Consider the following 21,755-nt stretch of genomic DNA (forward strand, 5'->3'; position numbering starts at 1 on the left):
GGTGACCAAGCAAAAATAAGGTCCTCAGGGTGGGCCCTGACCCAATGTGGCTGGTGTCTGTATACAAAGGGAAAACGGCCACGGAGGCAGACTCCTAGAGAGTCCAAGGGCTGCAAAAGGTCGCCAGCAAAGCCTCCAGGAGCCAGGGGAGGGGCCTGGAACAGACGCTCTCACAGCTTCCAAAGGAACCGCCCGAACAACACCTGAGCTCGGACCCCCAGCCCCCGCAGCGTGAGACAACAAACGTGTGTTGGTTGAGCCTCCCGGTTTGTGGTTCTTTGTTACGACACACCTTGCAAGCTGCGGCACTGTGTGTCTCGAGCCCTGGTAGAAAACGTGTGTGGAAGACGTGACATCTCACAGAGCCACAGCGGCTGCGGCGGCACGGAGGGCAGGGGCTGCGCCTGCCATGGGTCCGTGGATCGCAGCGGCGGCCCAGCACCGCCGAGCCAGAAGCCCTCCCGAGGGTCCGGGCCAGGCACCCACACGGCAGACGACAGGGCCGCGCAGCTGCGGATGGGCTTATTGTGTACGAGCCGCTGTTCCCGCTGTGCTCGGTGGAACCCACTTAGAGTTTTTAATGTTTCAGAAACAGACGAGCCCAGCACCGCCGAAGCTGACTCGTGGTCTTAGTCATACAAGACACTTTCTCCAAATGATGCTGCAAGATGACTTCAAGTTAAACATCTCGTGGGTCGCGCAGAGGAAAGCAGCCACCCCAGAGGCTGCAGCTCCCCAGACAGAGCGTGAACACAGCCGTGGACCCGCGTCCCCGTGGCTGGGAGGCCTGAGCCGCGGAGGGCCCTCCAGCACCCCTGTCTGGCCGCCCGCCCGCCATCCGGCTTTCCCTGTCTCCGTCTTCATTTGCCACTTTGTGCCAGGCCCTGAGCAAGACCCCCAGCTCATCATCCCACAGAATCCTCCAATGTTGCTCTTCTCCCCATTTCAGAGAAAAAAAGATCCAGGTCCAAACAGTGCCAGAAGCCTCTCAGGTCGCACAGTGGGAAGCTCTAATCCCAAAGCCCAGCTTCTCCCTGCTAAATAAGCCATATTCCTAGGAGGTCATCCCGGGTGAAGGTGGCAGTGAGGGTGAAGGCCTGCGTCGGGGCCTCAGAGCCATGGGGGACACGGCCAGCTGGAGATGCATGGCCAGCTCATCTGGGTGTGCAACCCGCTGGGGCCTGGTGTTCTTGGTCATAGTCCTCTCGGTGGATTATACAGGGACCTAAGGTTTGAGGAAACAACGATGAGATACCTTCGGAAAGACTCAGTGCATCCTCTGAAAGATGAGGGGCCTGCCTGGGTCTTCCCTGGAGTGATCTCCAAGAGATCTGCAGGGGTCCACTTCCCACTGCCCCCGAAGTCTCAAAGCACATCTGCCCCCATGAGCCACTCCCAACTGGATCCCAGCTAGGGACTCTGCAGGGCCCAAGTCTCTGGTGACGAAGGCGGAGATTTTGAGGCAGAACAACAGGTAACAGGGTTTATGGAAACACAGCATTAAATTCTCAGTCCTTTCCAACGGCAAAGGGTTCTCGCCGGCAGGCGCTCTGCCGAGAGGCAGGGGACGCTGTCCCTGTGCAAAGAGCTTTGCTTCTCCCACTGTTCACGCCACCTGAACTTTCTCACCACTGCAGTTCATTTTCTTTGGGAAAAAAATGACTATTCTATTTAAAAGATTTGGCGGATTTAATCTGTAAAGAAACAAGTGACTTGAATTTTCTTCCCCACTGCCTCAACGTTCCATGTTAACACGGCCATCTGCAAAGGCGTTCTGGGCACCTCCTCGTAGGACTGGTTTTAAGTTACACTTGATGCATCACACCCTGACAGCGCCGCTCTCTCCTCGGGACGCCTCCTCTGCCCAGGCCTCGTGTCCTCGCGTGTACAATAAATAAGACAGCACAGGCCAGAGCCCTTTGCAAACTGGCGAAGCTCAGGTATTTCTAGGGCTCGGGAGGGGCCCCCAGCAGACTGGGCAGCCCTGGGGTGCAGCCTGGGCCTTGCCCACTTCAGAGCCGGCCACGCTGGACCGCTGAGGCCCCGCACGCCACAGCCAGCCCTGCCTCGGGCCCCTCCTGTCTTTGCTGGGGAAGCTGCCACCAGCTCATCAGCCTCACATGCTGGCCCAACGGGAGGCTCAAGAAGCTTGGGCCAGGGGCCTTGGTGGGACATGGTTCTCCGGAAGCCAAACAGACTCAGCCAAGCTCAACGCTAACACCCTCCCTGCGCGCACGTGCACACACACACACACAACGCACACGCACACCTACACACACATGCGCACAATGCACATGCACACAATACACGTGCACTACACACAATGCATACACACGCATACATACATACACACAACGCACGCACACACACACGTGCACACACACATATACACAACGCACATGCACGCACACATACACACACACACACACATACAATGCACACACATAGGCTCCTAGGTACCAAGAGACACCTGGGCACGTAACAGGGAGCGTGGCGCTTTGAAAGGCAATGTCCAGATGTTCAGACGCCCCGCGGGCAGGGAGCAGGGCAGCTGCACCCGCGTGCACCAGGCACAGGGACTGCACCCTGAACCACCCACGGGACACCCTCGTTGGACTGCGGCGGCCTTCAAGGCAAGGCCACAGCCTCTTACCAAGGGCCAGCAGAAACCTGTAAATGCCTGTTTCGGATCTTATGTTTTTGTCTTCTAGCCATCATAATGTGCTTCTGCTAAACTAAATTTAATTTTGAAAGGTTGCTCTGGGCCCAGGAAAAGGACAACAAGTTGGAGTGAGAACTGTTTTGCAAAATCATCGTTTCCCAGAGCTCAGTGGCTCGCCTTGGCGGCACAGCTGGGCGGCGGGTGACACCGTTCCTGGCAGGGTGTGGCAGAGAGCGTGGGGCGGTGAGCTGCTCCGGCCTCGCTCCTCATCTCCAGACGAGGCGTGTTACTGAGGAGGCGATGCGTGCCCCAACGGCTCCCTGACCGATCTGTCACCGAGGCGGCCCTGGGCTGCCTCCTTCAGAGCCATCCAACGCCTCAGCACCGGCAGAGAAAAAATTTACAGCTGGGAACTTTGCTTTCTGGGTTCCGGCCTCCGTGGCCCCCTCTGCTTCCTCTCCAGAATCACCCTTCGTCTCCCTCAGCGGCTTCCTGCTTTGACCTCCCATCTCCAAACTGGAAAAACACTCGATGTCATCTCCAGCCGACTGACCCTCCGTTGGGCTGTTCCTCCAGGCACTTTCAAGTCAAACGAGGACCCTCGGGGAGGCCGTGGTGGCCCAGAGGGATGACCCCGCGGGAGATTTACGGAATGGGGCTGGGAGGAACATGGGATGAGTGGGCCCCTCTTCCTGCCCCTTCTCTCCGCTCCTCCGACCCCCACGCCCTCCCAGCCCGCTCCTCCCAGCCCCGCTCGCCCAGGTGGCTCTGGTGTCTTTCTCCCTCACAGGAGACCCTACGGACTCTGCAGCCCCTGGGCACAGGGTGTCAGCTGTGCCAGGTCCCAGTTAGAGGCTGACAGCAGGTGGTAACTAAAGAACGCAGGCCAGGGAGGGGCGAGGGCTGGTGCACAGAACGGGCCAGAACGGATGAAGACAGGCGTCCGCGACGCTGAGCCTCCAGAGGCGCTTGAGAGAGTCACCTCGGGCCTCTGCTGACTTAGGGGCCAAAACAAGGTGAGAAGAGTAGGATGGAAGTGACTCGGCCTGGTGACACGTGGTGGGGCCTGGACTTGGCCCCAGACCCATCCCACTCCAAGCCCCTGGCCCTTCCCAATGGGCCGCCAAGCTCCACGCCAAGGCTCAGCAGACAGATGCACGTGCCACATGCGAGGTGGCCACTTCCAAGACCTGGCATTCTGTGACCGAGGACCGAGTGAACGAAGTTACCGGCCCCTCCTCCTGAGCAGGTGGGCAGCTCAGCCCACGCAGGCAGCAGAAAGCGTCTGTGCGCTCCAAGGAGAGGGCCTTCCCGGGGGCGGCTACTCCCACACATCAACACCGCCAGGCACCGCTTCCGGGAGGAAGCCACTCCTTTCATCTGCTCGCGGCGTCCTCCAGATGATCCAGTGTTGCCAGGCCCAGGGGCACGAGAGGGGAGACCCGAGCACCCTTTCTTCGCCCTCCTTCCCCAGTGGCATTCGAGGCTCCCCGGCGGGATGGCCCGCAGCCTCGCAGGTTCGTGGCCCGCAGCCCGTGCCCCCTTGACTCTCGCCTGCTGCCCAAATACAGACACCTATCGCCTGGCCCCCAAGCTGCGAGCGGTTTCCGAGGGCGAGGGTCTGGCCTCACCACTGCGCCCCAGCACCTGCACCTGGCACCCCAGGACATGCCCCCCGTTGGCTGTGCCCGTCCTCATGCCCATTCTCCACGCCCTCTGCACAGGCGCCCCTGGCCAGGGCCCCACCCGGAGAGGGCTTGACATGGACGGTGCACCTGGGGGGAGTAGGGGGCAACGAACCTAACCTTGAAACCTCACAGGCACACAGAGGCCAAGGAGGGACAGGTGACCCTACCGGTAAGCAAGCAGGCTCGGCCGAGCTACCTGAGCAGTCCGGGCTGGCCCAGCAGCATGTGGTGTGTAGCGCAGACCTAGCCAGGCCCATGCACCTCCAACGCCCGCGCCCTTCCCCGCGTGCCGCTGGGACACTGTGCCTTCCAACCTGCACACTGACAAATACACAAGGAAACCTCTAAAATTCTTGCCCGACCCCCGTCGGAGGTATCGACGGCAGTGGTGTTGGGTGACGGTAGCCCTCACACCTCCGCGCCACGCTGCACTTCTCCAGCAGTTTGCGCATGTCACCTCCCGCTCGGGAACCACCCCTGAGGGGATCAGACGGTTCCGTGGAATTTGTTCTTTTCACAGTAAAGGCCATTTGATCAACATAAAACCGAACTGGATTTCACGGAAAGACTCATTTATTATTATTACTTTAGAGATGCTCTCACTCTGTCGCCCAGGCTAGAGTGCAGAGGCGTCATCACAGCTCACTGCAGCCTCTAACTCCTGGGCCCAAGCGGTCCTCCTGCTCCGGCCTCCTACAGCCACCGCGCCTCGTGAAAGACTCACATTTTAAAATTTGTGAACCAAACTAATTTGTGGCCATTTTTTTTTTTTTTTTTTTTTTTTTGAGACAGAGTCTCGCTCTGTTGCCCTGGCTAGAGTGAGTGCCGTGGCGTCAGCCTAGCTCACAGCAACCTCAAACTCCTGGGCTCAAGCGATCCTCCTGCCTCAGCCTCCCGAGTAGCTGGGACTACAGGCATGCGCCACCATGCCCGGCTAATTTTTTCTATATATTTTTAGTTGTCCAATTAATTTCTTTCTACTTTTAGTAGAGACGGGGGTCTCGCTCTTACTCAGGCTGGTCTCGAACTCCTGAGCTCAAATAATCCGCCCGCCTCGGCCTCCCAGAGTGCTGGGATTACAGGCGTGAGCCACTGCGCCCGGCCCCTGTGGCCAAATTTTTGAAAGAACAGAGACATTTTATGGAACTCCACGCTGTCACAGACAGCCCCACGAAAAAAATCATCATCCCACAGGGCAGGTAAGAGAGGCGAAACCAGCTGGAAACAGCACGAACCTGGTCCTGGCCAGCGAGCTCCTGACCACCCCTCCTGCCCAGTGCTCTGCCTCAATCTCCCATCTAGAAAATGAGGCTCGTGGTGCAAATTCACCATTTTGTTCAGTACACACTTATTGAGCACTTACTGTGTGCCACTCTTGGAGACACTGGAAATAGAGTAAATGAGAAGAAAAGGCCCCTGCTCTCATAGAATCTATCTTTTAATGCGGGAAGGAGGGGACAGATAATAAAACAGAAAGAAATGGGATAATTCCACATAGTGAAGACAATTAAACAAAATAATGTGACAGAGCGGGTGGGGGGGGTGGAGGTGAAGCAGACTACGCAGCGGCAGGTGGTCCGAGAGGTCTTCCATGGGGTGGCGACTTCTGAGCTGACACGGACAAAAGTGGGTGAGCTAGCCGGCGGCAGAGGCAGCAGACAGACATGACTTCTAGCACAAAGGCCCCAAGAGGGCAGCCAGTTAGGGACGTTTGAGGAGAACAAAGGCAGCAGGGCGGTAGCAATGTGAGGGAGAGGACAGAGACAGATGGCTGGGAGCTTGGCAGGAACACTCAGCACACAGCTTGGCACCCAGACAATGGCCCGTGACCTGCGGCTTCTGTTATTCCTGGTAAAATGGTCACCTGAACGCACATACATTAACATTCTGAGGCCAGGCTTCGTGGCTCATGCCTGCAATCCCAGCACTTTAGGAGGCCAAGGCAGGAAGATCGCTTCAGGCCAGGAGTTTGAAGCCAGCCTGGGCAACATAGCAAGACCCTGTCTTGAGAAAAAAACATTCTGGAAGATGGCAGAGTCCAATAGCAGTACCAGACACCCACTCCCCTCAAATCCATGATGAGACTTATCAAAGAATCCCAAATGGAACTGGCAGCAATGACAGCTGAGAACTGAGTCTGCACCAGGCCTGCAGTGTCGGGCGTTTACTGCTTACCCCCACCGAGAGGACGGCACCCAAAGACTTGTTCTGCGTCCAGCCCAGTGCCACAGCCACAGGCAGGGGAAAATCACGTCTTTGCACCTTCAGCCTCACCTCCGATGTGAGGACGGCACACTGGGACCAAGTCCCACAGCGAAGGTGGAAGGAAGAGGGGTCGAAGGCCGCCCTCCTGGCCTTGCCGGAAGGCCCACCGGAATCCCACCTCCAGATAGCTGCGGAAGCCGCTTTTGAAAAGAAGCTTCTCTGGACATCCCAGCTGCCATGGCCAAGGTCAAACCACATTCCAGGTTAATTAGACAGAAGAGACATTAATACAAGTGCTAGTCCATGAAGACAACCTGGCCAGGACTGGCTGCGCAACTTGTGTGGCCCGGGACAAAATGAAAACGTGGGGCCCCTTGTTAAAAGTGATGAATAATGGCCGGGCGCGGTGGCTCACGCCTGTAATCCCAGCACTCTGGGAGGCCGAGGCGGGCGGATTGTTTGAGCTCAGGAGTTCGAGACCAGCCTGAGCAAGAGCGAGACCCCATCTCTACTAAAATTAGAAAGAAATTAATTGGACAACTAAAAATATATAGAAAAAATTAGCCGGGCATGGTGGCGCATGCCTGTAGTCCCAGCTACTCGGGAGGCTGAGGCAGGAGGATCGCTTGAGCCCAGGAGTTTGAGGTTGCTGTGAGCTAGGATGACGCCACGGCACTGTAGCCCGGGCAACACAGTGAGACTCTATCTAAAAAAAAAAAAAAAAAGTGATGAATAATTTCAATGAGACCTTTCTAAGGGCAGGACCCTGTGCGACTGTGCAGGGTGCCCACCCGTGAAGCCACCAGCCTCGCCCTCGCCTACCGCTCAAAAGAGGAACGACGTGTTTAAAACACAGCACCAGCAGAATGGCAGCCACAGAGAAATCCAGCGTGTGTTCCTGCCCCCTGCTCCGCCTCCCAAGAGCCATGGCCTGGAGAAGGTAAACTCATCACCCTGACCCCAGCTTTTCAGTCCGGGAAAGCGGGGATCACTTCCTCCGGGCTGCTGCCCTCCTGAGTTTGCTGTGGGAGAGCAAACGAGACAAGGCAGGTGGGATGCGGGCAGCGGTGGCGCTGCAACAGTGTACAGGATTCCTACTGTTCACAGGACCCAGAAGAGCTGGGATTTCTGAAGAACACTGACATTCCCCAGCAATTAAGTCGAATTAACATAATTCAAACAAAACAGCTAATTTTAGCTGTGTGTAATGATTCCCCCTCAACAGAACAGACACCGCTGCCTCTCACTCGAGGAGTGCAGTGCCAGGGAGATGTGGGAAGGAAACCAAACCATTGTGACACAGGCCTTCTACCCAGGCAGGCGCCAGATTGTTTCCATTCTCACAACTGAAGGCGTGCTCCTGCGTGGCTCCGGCTGCCTGCTGGCCCGGCTCCTCAGAGCTCCCCCAGAGACGGAGGAGGACCCAGCAACACCCCTGCTGGAGGGGGAATCAGAAGCCCTGAGGCTCTTTCAGTGGACCAGTCCTGTGGCCTCAGTTTACCCGTCTGTAAAACAAGAACAATAATGCCTCTTTTGCCTCCCTTCCCAAAGGATTGTTTAAGCATCAAAGGAGTTAATACTTATTATCCCATGTGTCTGTGTTTAATGCAAATTACCAAATTCATTCATTCAACCAACAGGCTCTGGGATGCGAAGGTGACCAAGGCACTGTCTTTGCACGCAGTCCAGCAAGAAAAACAGGCATTTAACCCAGAGGTTGGCAAACCATACCCAAGAGCCACACCTAGCCTGCTGCCAGTTTTCATACAGCCCACACGCTAAGAATGATTTTTACATTTTTAAGTGGTTGGGGAAAACAAAAGAATAACATTTTGTAATGCATGAAAATTAAATGAAATTCAAATTTTAGTGTCTATAAATAAAGTTTTATTGGAGTGCAGCCACGCTCATTTGTTTGTGTGTTGTCTGTGGCTGCTTTCGTGCTACAATGGCAGAGTCAAATACTCGCAGCAGAGACTAAAATATTTACCGTCCGGTCGGTCGTTCGCAGTAGAAGTTTGCCGACCCTTGATTTAGACAAACAAAACCATGAGTGCTATAACGGTGATATCATCAGTGCTAATGGAACACAGAAGAGGGAGCAACTATTTCTGCTTAATGAAGCCAGGGAAGGCATCCCAGAAGAAGCGATTTTTTTCCTGGACTTTGATGCTCAGCTGTGAGCCTTGGGAAAGTTGCTGCCCTGTTCCAGGCCTCAGTTTGCCACCTATAGAATAAGCAGGTTGTACTTGAACTGGGGTCCCTTCCACTGATGTCCTGCAACACTGCACGCGCCCCTGAGCCCAGACGCACAGACGCGGGAGAACTGACTGTGCATCCACGCTAGGCCCTGGCTGGCAGCGCACAGGCCCCTGCATGCGGCACCCACAGAGCACTAATTAGGGCACTGGGACGAGGAGCAGTTTGGGATAATCTACCCAGGGCTTCTTCCTTCCACCAGGCCCCAGAGAGGGCTCAGCCTTCTGCACCCAAACGCAACTCCCCAGCAGAGGCGTCCGGCAGGTCCTGAATAATTTAGCACCCTGCACCGGCAGTGCAGACGGGCACATCCCATTCTGCAGCCTCTGCGTTCCGCTGTCTCAACCTGGTAGGGCAATTTCCACGTGGAACAAAAGAAAAAATCTCTCTCGCCTCCCGAGAGCTCCTTCCGCCATATTGTACTCGAAGAATCGTTGCTTGTAAGAGCTGGGATTTCTCACAGAGTGCGTAGGAGTTGGGCCTGGAGACCTGGCTCTAGTGTTCTGTGTGATCTGCACAGGCCGTTTCCTCTCTCCTCTCCCAGGAAGGGGACAGGAAATCCCCAAGGTCGCTTTCAAGAGGCTGTATCATCTAGTCTAGTCCAGGCTCTTGCTTCCACAGGGGAGAAAACTGAGGCCCACAGAGGCGAAGTGAGTTCCCCAGGGTCACCCAGCCACTTCCTTGGGGGCAGAGTCAGGACCAGCACCTTTAGCTCCCAATGTCCCCATGCTAAGACACTGCCCACCGCTGCCTCGCAGTAGGTGCATGTCTTGTCTCTGCCCACGACTATGCCTGCATCTGTCTGTCTCTGTGTGTCTGTGCCTGTGTCTACACCTGTGCCTACTGTGTGTGTCTGTCAAATCCATGTCTATGTCAATGGGATTGGTTCTTTTTTGGGGGACACGAGCCTTCTCTCCCAAGTGGCTTGGAGACTAACCACGCAGGGACCCAATAGACATGGTTCCAGTTCCCAGACTCTAGGCTCTGTGTTAGGTGCTTTTAAAATGTCCTTTCTGTTTAGCCTTCTGCCCCTTCCTCCCTGTCTCAGGCACTTGCTTTCATTTTGTTTAATCCTCACGATAGCCCTAGAAGCAGTCAGGCAAAGATTTTAAAATCAGGCAGCTGGGATGAGCCCCGGCTCTGGCTCTGATGAGACGTATGGCCTTGGTGGGTTCCTTAACCTTCCGGAGCCCCCTAAAGTCCTCACCTGTAAAATGGGGTTCCCACACACCTGCCCAGGAGGGAGGGCGAGTGCACCTGTCAGAGATGCCCCGCCCTCCCCCACCCCTTTCGTGGAGAGAGTATCAGCCACGCTGGCTGGGCCTGGCTGTGTCCCGCTAGTGGCGGGTGTGCTCCGGGACTCAGTTACAGGCGCCATACGTTACACAGCCTAGGAAAACGCTCAGCCAGCATACACCGGCAGGGTGTTCAGGGGTCCGTCCACACGCCTTCAGGGCAGGCCCATCTCCCCCAGCACCTCTGACCCAGACTTGGAGCTCGGAGGAGGTGAAGCGTAACAGACGAGCGGAAACCAGGCTGCGGGCTGGGGGACCAGCTTGCGGGAGGCGCAGGCCAAGAGTGCCCACAAACCCAGGAGCGGGGGAGAGGTGATGAGAGTTAAGGGCTCAGGTTCAGGCCGACCATGTGTGGCCTTGGAGCTGTGGGAGAGTCTGGGCCTTGTCCTCAAGGCAGTGGGAAGTAGCTCAAGGGTTTTAGGAAGGGAAGCGACAACTATCAAATTTATGTTTGAAAAAAGGTGATTCTGGCTGCCAGATACAGAAGGGATTGGAAGGGCAGGGCCAGAAGCAGCAACGATGCAGGCAGCCAGGAGCACACACAGGCGAAAACGTCGCAGACATCCTTAAAAGCTCTTCCTGAAGAATCTAACGATGGTGCAGCTTTGACCTTGGTGCAGAGCCACAAAGGTGGTTTTTCCGTCTGTCTCTTGGAAGTCCTGTGGGGTGGCATTGCCATCTGGGTTTACAGAGCTACAATTCAACACACTGGTGACAGCCCAGATGTCCTTCAAATGCAGATCTGTTCAAGAATGAAGTCAGAAGACTATGACACACGTGGCCAGCAAGAAGACAATGCTCTTTTAAAAAGACACACCACTGGACTATGGTTCGCTCTCCCAGAAGCGGACACCGCAGAAGCGCGCCAGCTCAAGAAGTCAGTAGTAACAACGCGGTTCCCAGCCCTTGCTCAGTGTATCGGGCAGGTCGTGGCCCTCCTGTGTGTGCTGCAGCTCTCCCAAATCGAGAGGACCCGCTGGCTGGACCTGTCACGTGCAGGTCCCTGCCCACAGCCTCATAGGCTGCCCAGCGTGGGCACCATGTAGCCCAAGACAGGCAGGGCAGCGTCCCATTCCCAGAGCGTTATCAATGGTAGAACCCAAGCAGCCCTTTCAAACGGCATTAAAATGAATTCGCCCGATCCCCCTGCCACGGGGGGCTCCACTTCTCTGTAAATCCGCGGCGACCCTTCAGCCAGTTCAGACTCCGAAGCTCTTCTGACTTGGGCTGTTTCCGATTCTTTAGTCACCGGGGTTTTCGATCAGGTTTGATTTCTGCAGTCCTTCCTCATTCGGTAGGAAACCGCGGCAATGCAGACCGGTGCCGCCAGCCTTGGGCTCTGACCCGATGGCCATTTCTGAAAAGGACCTCGCCGTACAGAAATGATACACACGGTGAGAATTTAGCCAAGTGGGACCAGACTTTCACCTTTTAAGTCCCATTTAGGGTTAAAGACGAAATTTCCAGTGGTCACATTTTTAAAGTCTTTGTTTATTTATCCATCCAGAGCTCTGGTGCTGACGTGTTTCTCTCTGCCGCCCGCCCCCAGGTCCACAGCCTCCTAACACCCACGCCTGGGGCTTCACTGCGGGAACTGAGGCATTGGCCCAGGCGCTCTCCATGTATTAAGTCATTCGGTTCTCCCGATTAACCCCGCATGGCTGTCGGGTAGATACCATCCTCTCCACCTTACAGGTGGCCAAACTGAGTCTCCAGAAGAATCACAAAGCAACGTGCCCAGAGGCACCCAGCTAGTAAACACCTGCCTCCACCACACCCCAAAGGCCACGCCTCTCCATCACTGCCTCGACCTCACCGCCACAGACTACCTCCTGACACACACCAAAGCCCTTCTGATTCTCTGGTTACCTTGCCCTTGAGCGTCCCGAAACAAGATGAGGCAGGGCAACCCAACCCCTCGAGGACTCGGGAGGTGATGTCCAAGTTGAGTTCTGATGCAGGAGTTGGCATCTGTGCTGGAGGCCAAAGGTGCAGCACGTGGGAAGAGGCAAAGGCATGCGAAACACACACACCCGAAGTATCGCAGGAAGTTCAGAGCACAGCCTGGCCCAGCGTGCAGGGAAGGAAGCCGTGAGATGGGAGAGGCAGCTGGGGAGGGCAGGGCAGGAAGCCAGGGTGACAAGCCCGGGCTTTGTTCTAAGGGCAATTAGGGAGCCACTGAAGGACTTGCGGGGGGAGTGTCGAGATCTGATTTGCATTTCTGGAAGACCAGCCTGGCTGCAGAATGGAGCATCAGACCCAGCACACACACACTCTCCAGCTGGTTTACGATGGATGGCCTCACATGCCAAGACCCAACTGCCCCGGCTCTTGGGGACCACGGTCCAGCTCCACTGTGAGCCAGGACATCCTGTTACCTCCTTGGCTCTGGTCCACATCACCTCGGGATTCCTCACTGGGGGTGTGATGTCATCTATAAATTCTAGCCCTCATCTTCAGAAGACACACAAGCATAGTGAGCCTGGCTGCCCTCTTTGACAGGAAGGGCACCTCCACCTTTTGTTTTTCTTTCTGCGTCTCAATAACATAGTGTTTACTTTTCACAATTATTAAAAACATGGAAAGGCATTAAAAAGAAAACTTATTCACCCAGAAACATACACATCAGAAATGACCAGAGCTAACAGCTTGTGTGGTTCCCAATTTAATTGCACGTTACTTGGCCACACTCGCCCTCCATTTTCCTGGTCTGTTCAGCTTGTATTACATACACAGCTTATACTGTGTCCACTGAAAGTCAACACTGCAACTGAAGCATATTCCTATTTTTTTTAACAAAAGCGTATTCTCAAAAACATATTTCTTTAGGCACCGTGTTTAGTGGTCACGTCACCATACGGGAGATGGCTCTGCAGTCCCTTCCTCAAGAGCCAGTTGGACCTCCAGCCCCAAGGTGGGGGCGTCTCTCCCTGCAGTACAGCACCCACCCACCAGCCAGACTCCTTAGTCCTAACACCCTGTCGGCTTGGTGGCTTGCATGTGCCACACTTCAAGCCAACGCTGGGAATACCTGGGTGCCAGGGCCTTGCTGCGGAGCACGGACTTGAACTGGCAGTTGGCCCCTTCCAACCACAGCGCCACAGGCTCTGATGTTTGAGAACTTTTTCTATGAGTCTCCTCCCTATGCCAACCACCTGATGATGTATGCCCAAAAAAACCTCGTCACCTTCCTAACTCATCCCCCGCCTCTCTCCTAGCTTGACGAAAGGCACCACCAACCATCTGCCCAAACACAAAGCCAGGAAGGAGTTTTTGTTGACACCTGATCATATGACATGCACACACTTACATATATACATATGTGTGCAAATATGATAACGTGTGTCACATGAAATCTTGAGCATCATCCCTTCTGCCCACATGCATCCACACCATCACTCACAAAGGCCTACTTCCTCCACCACTCAATGTTCCTCCATTTGTCACTTGTGTTCCATCCACATCCGGCCTAGCCTTCGGCAGGATTAGCCTCAGCTTTCTGGGTGCCCTGCTTGCCACAGAGCTGCCCGCCACACCCCCTTGCTGCACAAAAGGCACAGTGACCCACCAGGCTTCTGCTGGAGCCCTCAGGGCCTCCTCTGCCCCGCCAGGCCCTTGGCTCCCTCCCCAGCCTTGTCCTACCCTCCCCAGCCTGTGCCATTAGGCCCGCGATCACCCCATCCTCCAGACCCTGCTTTCTCACCTCCACACGCGCCTCTCCCTCAGCTGAACACCCGGCCCTCGTTCACCGACCCCTGACCGTCCACAAAGACCCAGCCCGGCTGCCGCCTCCTCCATCCTCCACCTCCACCACTCCCCTCTGCTCCCCGGGCCCAGTCCAGTGTGGCCAAGCTGGTGCTGCTTAACTCCCAGAGACTGGCCATGGTGTTAAAGGCCACTCTCGACTTGCCTCTCTTTTTGGGGAACTGGGTACAGAATAAGTAACAAGTAAATGCAAATACCCTCTGCACAAGCCTCTCTCCTGCTTTCGTTTCCCTCAGCCTTGTGACGTCCAGCAACTTGTCCCGGCCTGTCTGCTACGGCAGAGGCTACAGACACGCAGCCTGCTCCGCGCAGGCGCCACCCGAGGGAAGCGTGCGAGACACGGGCGTCTCCCCACCTACCCCGAGCCGGCCCTGCAGGTATGAGGGGGCAGCTCTCCAGGGAGCGTGGCCCTCCCCCCACAGTGGTTCTGATGCTAACAAAGTCGAGGGTCACTGGGCCTGCTTCTCGCTTCCCTCTTTCCCAGTGGGTCTTACCTTGGGGTTCGGGCTGTCCCTTCACTCTCAGAATTAGTTTTAAGGGCCACAGCAGTGACGAGTCCACACTCCTCTGCCTTCCCCACGGTGCCTCCTCTCCCGGCCCACCCCTCCCAGTCCCAGGCCACGACAGTCGCGTCTCCCCAGCTGCGCTCCTCTCCACAGGCACTTGGGAACTCCTCAGCCTGCTCGGCTTCCTAGGGGCAGGCAACGAAACCGCGGGATTCAAGAGATGGCGTGAGACTTCCCAGGCGAGAGCCAGCCTTGCTCGTCTACCTCCACCCGTCCCTGACACGCCCGACTCCAAGCGCAGCTCCCAGCGGCGCTTCGGCGCAGGCCCAGGGCCACAGGGCTCCGCGGTCTATAAGCCCCACACAAAAAGCAAGAGTCCAGACAATAGGGAAATAGGTGACAACGGCAGAAATGCTGTCCCTCTGTACATGTGTGATCGACACTAAGCGATTACGGGGAGAACACGTCGACTGTGTGCAGACAGAGAAATCTCCCAACCGGAGAGTCAAAGGGGAAATAAACCTGCGGTGAGTCAGGGCAGCCAGAGACGACGCAGGTGACGCCGGGCTCAGTTCTCACGTGCTCCTTCCCCTGGACTCGGTGCTGGCCTCGCTGCCCACGGCCCTCAGCCCTCTGCCAGGCTGCTCCTGGGGCATTCAGAGCGGCCTCTGGACGCCCTCTTCCCTCCGGAGCCAGGGCCTGCTGGCTCTGCCCGAGCCCTGCATTCTCTGCCTTAGGTCACTGCTGTCTCCGGCAGCTCCCCCGCCAATCTGTAAGTCCTTCGCTTCAGGGAGGACGAAAGTCTTCAGCGTTGACTCTCCTGTCAGTACTAGCACAGGTCTGAACATCCTCAGGTGCAACCAGTACCCAGGGAGGCAGCCTCATCCGCGGCTGTGACGAAGCCGCGCAGTCAGGAGAGTGTGGGTGGCAGCCCCGGCTCTGGGGTCACCAAACCACGGGAGGGCACAGTAAGATAACGCACACAGCACACGTGGAACACTGCAGACACCCCGTAAATGCAGGCACCTCTGCTGGCACCTGTCATCGTCAATGATGCTCTCGAATTGATGAAAAAGCAACTGAATATGTATCATCACCTTAGCAAAAACCCAGACAGATCTTCTTTGAGGAGAAGCATCCAAGCACATTGGAAGCAAATGAGAAGGAAAAAAAGTTTGGTTGGAAAAAAATATTGGCTGGCCATTAAATCTTTGCCCTGTCTTTGAGTGTCTGTAGGGCAGGTTTTCCCTCGTTGGAGAATGAGTTGTGCTTTGCACTGCTGGATCCACGACGCACGTCGGAGGAGTCCAGTCAACCCAGACTACCACACGCTCCGTCATCTGTGATGTCACACCCGATTTACTGCCTGTGGCTCTAACAGTGATCGCAGTCTCAGAAAAACTAGGAACCACTTTTGTGTTCCCCTTTCGATATACAGCTACAGATGCCGTGCAGGACATTAACAAAGCTCGAAAACATCGAAGCCCGTCTTGAGGGTACAGACTGGACCCGCGTACATTACAGAGCAGGACTGCGATAGTCAGTCTTGTCAAAATAGAATATTCATTTTTCCCCTGAAAACAAAAGGAAGATACGATTTATAGCATCCTCTTCTCATTTACCAGACCTGAAATAATAACGTGCCACCTTCCCAGGCAAACACTGAGATTTCACGCTACCACTGGAAGACCAGGCATGAACTTTGGCATAGGATTTATTAGAATAATTTAACAACCATTATGTTACCAACTATAACCCTGTAAATTTATGAGAGTTTTAAAACTTACAAAGCACAGTCTCATTTATTATCTCTTTTGATTCTCATCCCTATTTTACAGATGAGCAAACTGAGCCTCAGAGAACTTCAGAGGCTTATTTGTAATTCACACGTATTTAGCTGAAACTGGCACCTGACTCTAGCCCAGTGCTCTGCAAGGGGTAGACTTTTGAGCTTTCCGAGAACCAGAAACGGAGACAGGGAGCCGAGCAAAGTTTATTGCCTTTCTCAAAAAACCAAGCATCGATGACAAGAGATTTTACTTCAGCCAGAATAATTCAAGGGAAAAAAAATATATTTACTTGGTACCAATTCTTTAGGGCCAACTCTTCCAAAACTGAATAGAAAAACTAAGAAAAAAAAAATCTAAACTAGTTAAATGTAGCTTCTCAATCGATTCAAGCCATAAATATTTACGAAGTGGTTATGCACAAAGACTCAAGTGCTGGCTTCAAGGAGCTTACAGTTTGACAGAAGGAATAAAACAAGAACTTCAGCCGGTGTGCGTGTGTGTGGGCGCGTGTGCGGGTGCGTGTGCATGTGCGCGTGTGCACGTGCGCATGTGCGTGTGTGCGGGCGCGTGTGCACGTGCGCATGTGCGGGCACACACACCGGAACAAAAGCCAAAGTACTCAAAGGCAGAGGGAGAAGTGGGCGAGAAGAGGGGAGGCCAAGCAAGTTTTCTCACAGTAGAGAGGGCACGCTTTGACACTAAGGGAGGAAGAAGTCGGTGACGGTGAGTGGCGGCCTATGCAGAGGTGTCCCGGAGGCATGCTGAGGACCCGCTAACACAGATGAGAATCGCGTGGTGCACACTCAGTAGTGCCAGCTCATTTTTATTAGAAGAATGGGGCAGAAGCCTCAACTGGGGCATTGAAAAGCACTGCCACTTTGAGAGCAGAGAACCAGAACTGGCCAGCAGGCAGCCTCTACCGGAGTGAGCAAGAGAAACGGAGACACCCTGCAGGCTGGCTTGTGTCCCCATCACAGGGGACATCTTCAGCCATGGCCAGCACCTCCCAAATGTACTAAAATAAGAAGAAATGCCAAAGCAGCACCAAAGTTGTGGTTTTAAAGGCTTACAACTAATAAATTAACACTTTTAGTGATTCACATGCGATGCACCATGATTACGCTTACTGAAAAGCCAAATAGAGACTTTACGTGCAAATACCAACGCATGCTGCAACATCTACTCGTGAAATGGTTCGGCCACAGGACCCAGGTTTAAAGCTGTGTGATGAACATTGTTCTCCTTCAATCCTGTCAGCTGTCTCTTGGAATAATTCATAAACCCAACTGGAGGTAACAGCAGAAGTTTACATTTGAGGCCCTTTGCAACTGGAGTCACAGGCCAACATGATTCTCCTGCTTAACTTCCTTGCTTCCTCCCTCCGACTTCCCCACGTTCCTGACCCTTAAAGCTTCCTTGTCACAACTACTCCAGTCTCATGCAAGTCCCCCTAAAATCTGCCCTGTGATTCTAACCACTGGATCAACCACAGATCCCTCTGCAGTCTGGGCAGGGCTCCTCCAGCGGAGAGGAAGGCAGAGGGCTGTCGGCACAGCCGCGGAGGCCGACAGAGCTGTCTGCACAGCAGAGAGTGGAGGCCATTCTCCACTCCTGGGCTTTCCTTCTCTCTCTGCCTGTGGTCGTCCTCTGCCCCTCTCTGTAAATGCTTGGCTCCTTGGGGCCCTGTGCACACTGTTGTTCCGAATGGCTAAAACCACCTGACATTTAGTGCGGCAGAGACCCTGCGAGGAACTAACCACGCACTCACTGCTGGGATTCACTGCACCAAAAGATAGATGGTCCCACCGCCTGTCTACAAATCCTCACTGCTTTGCAAATGACTAGAAAAGAAGTATCAGGTTTTCTTCGGGTGCCCCCAAAAGACAGTCAGTCAAACAATCCTGTGGATTGTTCACAGGAACACATGCTGGTGACCAAGACACATCAAGGTAGGCAGAGACGAACACCATATGAACACGCTCATTCGACCATTCACTCCACGAACACCTACTGCATGCTCCCTGCGTGGCAGGTTCTGGGCTAGGTGCTGGGTACACAGCTGTGACAAGGACCCAATCTTTCCCTTCACCGTCAGAGGATGAAACAGGCAGACAGACGGGACAAGGAGATCTCAGGAGACACCACCCAGGGGTCCCACAGGCATGAGGGTGGCAGGCATGGTGCCATCCCATAAAGCAAGGCTGAGAAGTCAGCCCCTCCTCTCCCTATATGTCTCCCCACCCTTCATCTCTTCTTCCTTCCTTGAACTCTGCCCTCATCCACCCTCTGCCTCACTCTCCCTCCACCTCCCTGCCCTCCTCTCCTCCCCTCACCTCAGCCTCTGGGTAAACATAAAACAGGCACACGCTTACGCCTAAGGCTCCCTGAAAGCTGTCATTCCTAATGCAAATGTCGGCTTTACACACCAGCTCTGCCATTTATTTATTTCCATCCCAAGCTTCAGAAGCAGGGGAGACTTATTGGTAAATGTCATAAATGCTGGATTTTATTTTTTTAAAGAAAAGCACTGCAGTCACAATAACAAGCACCTAAGGAGGACGGGTCTGCACACGATGCAGGCTGAACGGAGCCCCACGAGAGTACTGGCGCTTCCAGCACTCCGGAGTTGAGCTCCATTCCTTGTGTCGAGGTGGCTTCTATCTGTGTCAGTCAGTGCGTCACACCAGCCTCCTGCACCCGTCGCACTCAGCACCCCTAGCAAGCGCCTTCGCACACAAGATCATCCACTGTAAAACTGCAACCGTCATCAAAGTCACAACCTGATTATTTCCACACACGAGAGGATGTGGTTCCGCACCGTCGGTCCCCACCAGGCAGGTTACGCATGGCACAGACACCTTTCCTTCGAATAGATTCAGAACGCCCTTGGCTCAGCTAAGCATTCCCATGCCCAGCCAATGCCCTGGCACGAGATGTTCATTTGCAGGTACCAAGTTCTTTCCTCACGTTGGTATGAGAAAAGTAGGCTGGTTCACAGCCTCCCTGTAGTCTGTGAGACCGACTGTAAAGTCCTCAGCTGCTTGATTTTAATACACTTTCCCTTGAAAAATTACTTCATTTGTGGAGAATGGCTCTTAGTTGGACTTCACCTTATATGAACCTTCACATTGGCCCCTGGCCCTCAGCGCCCTCACTGGGCCCTCCAAGAGCTTTCTCCAAATGCTGCTCTCTGCACAGCCCTGCCCCTCACCCTTCCCTCTAGGGCCTTCCACCTTCTTGCCTTCTTGTGATTTTAGATTTTGCTATAATCTGCAACTCCATTCTCTGAGATGGGTCTCAAGGCCATCCTAATGGCTTGGAGAACTCACAATCCTTACGAAATACTAACAAAGCACCCCCACGGCCTCCCCGTACCACACCGCCTGCACCCAAAAAGAGTTTACGTCATTGCTATCACTTCGAATTAAGATTTCCTCGTTGTTGTAGCAATCATAGCCCCCGGAATACTGCATGAAATAATGAAAATCCGTATGAAAGGTTTTGGGCACCTACTGACGCAGCATGCTGCGACCAGCTAGGAAAACAAGATAACACCATTTGTGGGGAGGGGAACATATTATCATCTAGCACTAAAAAACAGAAATAAAGTTCACCAAAAATGCAAAGAATAAGGCCAAAATAAAAAGAATATTGAAATTGCCACTTTTATAAGCGTGTCTCATATACAGTCAGAATTCAGAACTATAGGGAATTTTGCAGAATGGAAAAGAATCAAAAAAGGAAAAGAAGAGAGAATTTTGCTTTGACGATTGCTCAAAAAAATTATTTATGGTATCAGGAGCGTCAAGGAGGAAGCTCGAGAGCAAGAAGTGGGATAAAAACACTGAATGAGCCGTTTTGGAGAGGGCTGTCTTGGCTCCAGAAGCAAGAGGCAGGAATGCAAATCCAGAGCGCTCCTTCCTGACAAGCAGTTTACGTTCATGCCAAGACAGTGGGTGAGCACCGCCGTTCAAGCAGACTTCCCCGCCTGACTCACGAGATGGGCTCTGGTATTTCAGACCCCGGCAGAGGGACCTGACGGAATTCTCCAAGTGGCACCAGCCCAAACTCTGATTCACCCTCGGCTTGGGGAAGGCCCCTTTTCCGTCCTGCTAAAGGGGGTGCCTTTGAGAAACTACTGTTTACACACAAGATGGCAATTTCTCAAGGGGGGAGGGGCCGCTGCCTTCCGAAGGGCACGGAAACTCCAGAGCGGTTACTCCTGTGGAGATCCGAGGCGACTCTGCCCCGGCTCCCCTCTCTGCGACAAGGCTCCCTGTGGGCCCTGCGGATCGCCCGAGGGAGGCGCGACCCACAGCCGGCCTGCTCCCAACTCTGCTGTCTGCCGCGAGCTCCGGACTTCCTTCTCAGAAAGAGACAATTTCAGGAAAAATGTTTTCTTCCCACCAAGGCCAGCGCCCCCGCCCTGGACCCCGGGGGCCCACTCCACTCCCGGGCCACGACGGGCGTCCTGAAGCCGGAGTTGGGCTTCATCCGCGTCCAGAGTCACGGCCGCGCCGGCCTCCCCTCGCGGTCAAGGTGCTTCCACCTGGGCAACGTGTCCAGCCGAAAGTGGCTCCAAAGGCGCTCTGATAGAGTAAGAAGACCCCAGGCCAGAAAGGAAGGGCTAAAAACGGCGACTGTCGCCTTCCTGGGGGTCTCCACGCCCCTCCCAGAAAGCCACCTACGCGCGCCCCGTCCGCAGAGCCGCCCTCGGCCCGGGAGGGCAGCACCGCGCCAGCCCCCACAGGGACGCCCCTCGCGGACGCTGCCCAGTGCCGGGGTGGGGGCGGGGAGCGCCTTCCTTAACGCCGCCAGACCGGGTCAGGAAAGGCGCTTTCCGGCTCGCGGAGGGTCGCGGAAGGGCGGGAGCCCCTTCCTTCGGCGCCCTGGGAAAGGTGATCCCGCGCCCGGAGAGCGGTCACGGGGGATGCGCGGGCCGCGTAGACCCGGACCAGCCCTCCCGGAAAGCCGGGCTCGGAGCGCGCGCCGCAGCAGCAAAGTTGGTCCCGGGCGGCCGCGCCGCCGGCGTCTGTCCTCGGTGCTGAGCGGCGTCCGCGGCTGCTTCTGCGCGCCCTCGGCCTCGCGGCGCCCGCTCGCCCTTCCACCTGCCCTGTGCTCTTCCCGGCCGCCCGGCGCCCGCGCCGACCCCCGCGGCGGCCGCAAGCCCCGGCCCGCGCCGCCGCCCCCGTGTCGCCCCTTCCCCAGCGGCCACCTCCAGCCGCCGTTGTCGCCACCGCCCCCTCGTACCTTCTTCTTGCGGTCACGGGAGCGGTTCCTGCGCTTCCTGTTGGACTCCTCCTTCTCCTTCTGCTCCTGGAGGGCCTGCGCCTCGATGTCTTTGATCTTCTTCAGCTGCTTGGCCGCCTGAGCCATGGCGGGTCACGGCGCTGCGCCCTTCCCGGACCCTACCCCGGCGACCCCGGTGGCGACGCCGTCCGAGAAGGCGGAAAAGGGGGTCTCCGCGCTGCGGGGGGCGACTTCCCGCGGGGCGGGCTGCGGCGGGTCGGGGGGACGGCGGCCGCCCGCGGCCCCGGTGGCACCTGCCGCGCGGCCCGAGCTCGCTCCCCGGCGCCGGACGGCCC

General features: G+C 55.5%; 1 protein-coding gene across 1 annotated transcript in view; it reads right to left on the reverse strand.

Moving 5' to 3' along the window:
• ANK1 (ankyrin 1, erythrocytic) overlaps positions 1-21,546 on the reverse strand; it is a 191,971-nt gene extending 170,425 nt beyond the window's left edge. The window contains exon 1 of the mRNA XM_012655968.1: positions 21,421-21,546. Coding sequence (XP_012511422.1) covers positions 21,421-21,546 — 126 coding nt within the window. The remainder of the gene's footprint in view (positions 1-21,420) is intronic.
• Between the last annotated feature and the right edge of the window lie 209 nt (positions 21,547-21,755).

Source organism: Propithecus coquereli, unplaced genomic scaffold, assembly GCF_000956105.1.
Source record: "Propithecus coquereli isolate 6110/MARCELLA unplaced genomic scaffold, Pcoq_1.0 Scaffold496, whole genome shotgun sequence".
Taxonomy (NCBI): Eukaryota; Metazoa; Chordata; class Mammalia; order Primates; family Indriidae; genus Propithecus; species Propithecus coquereli.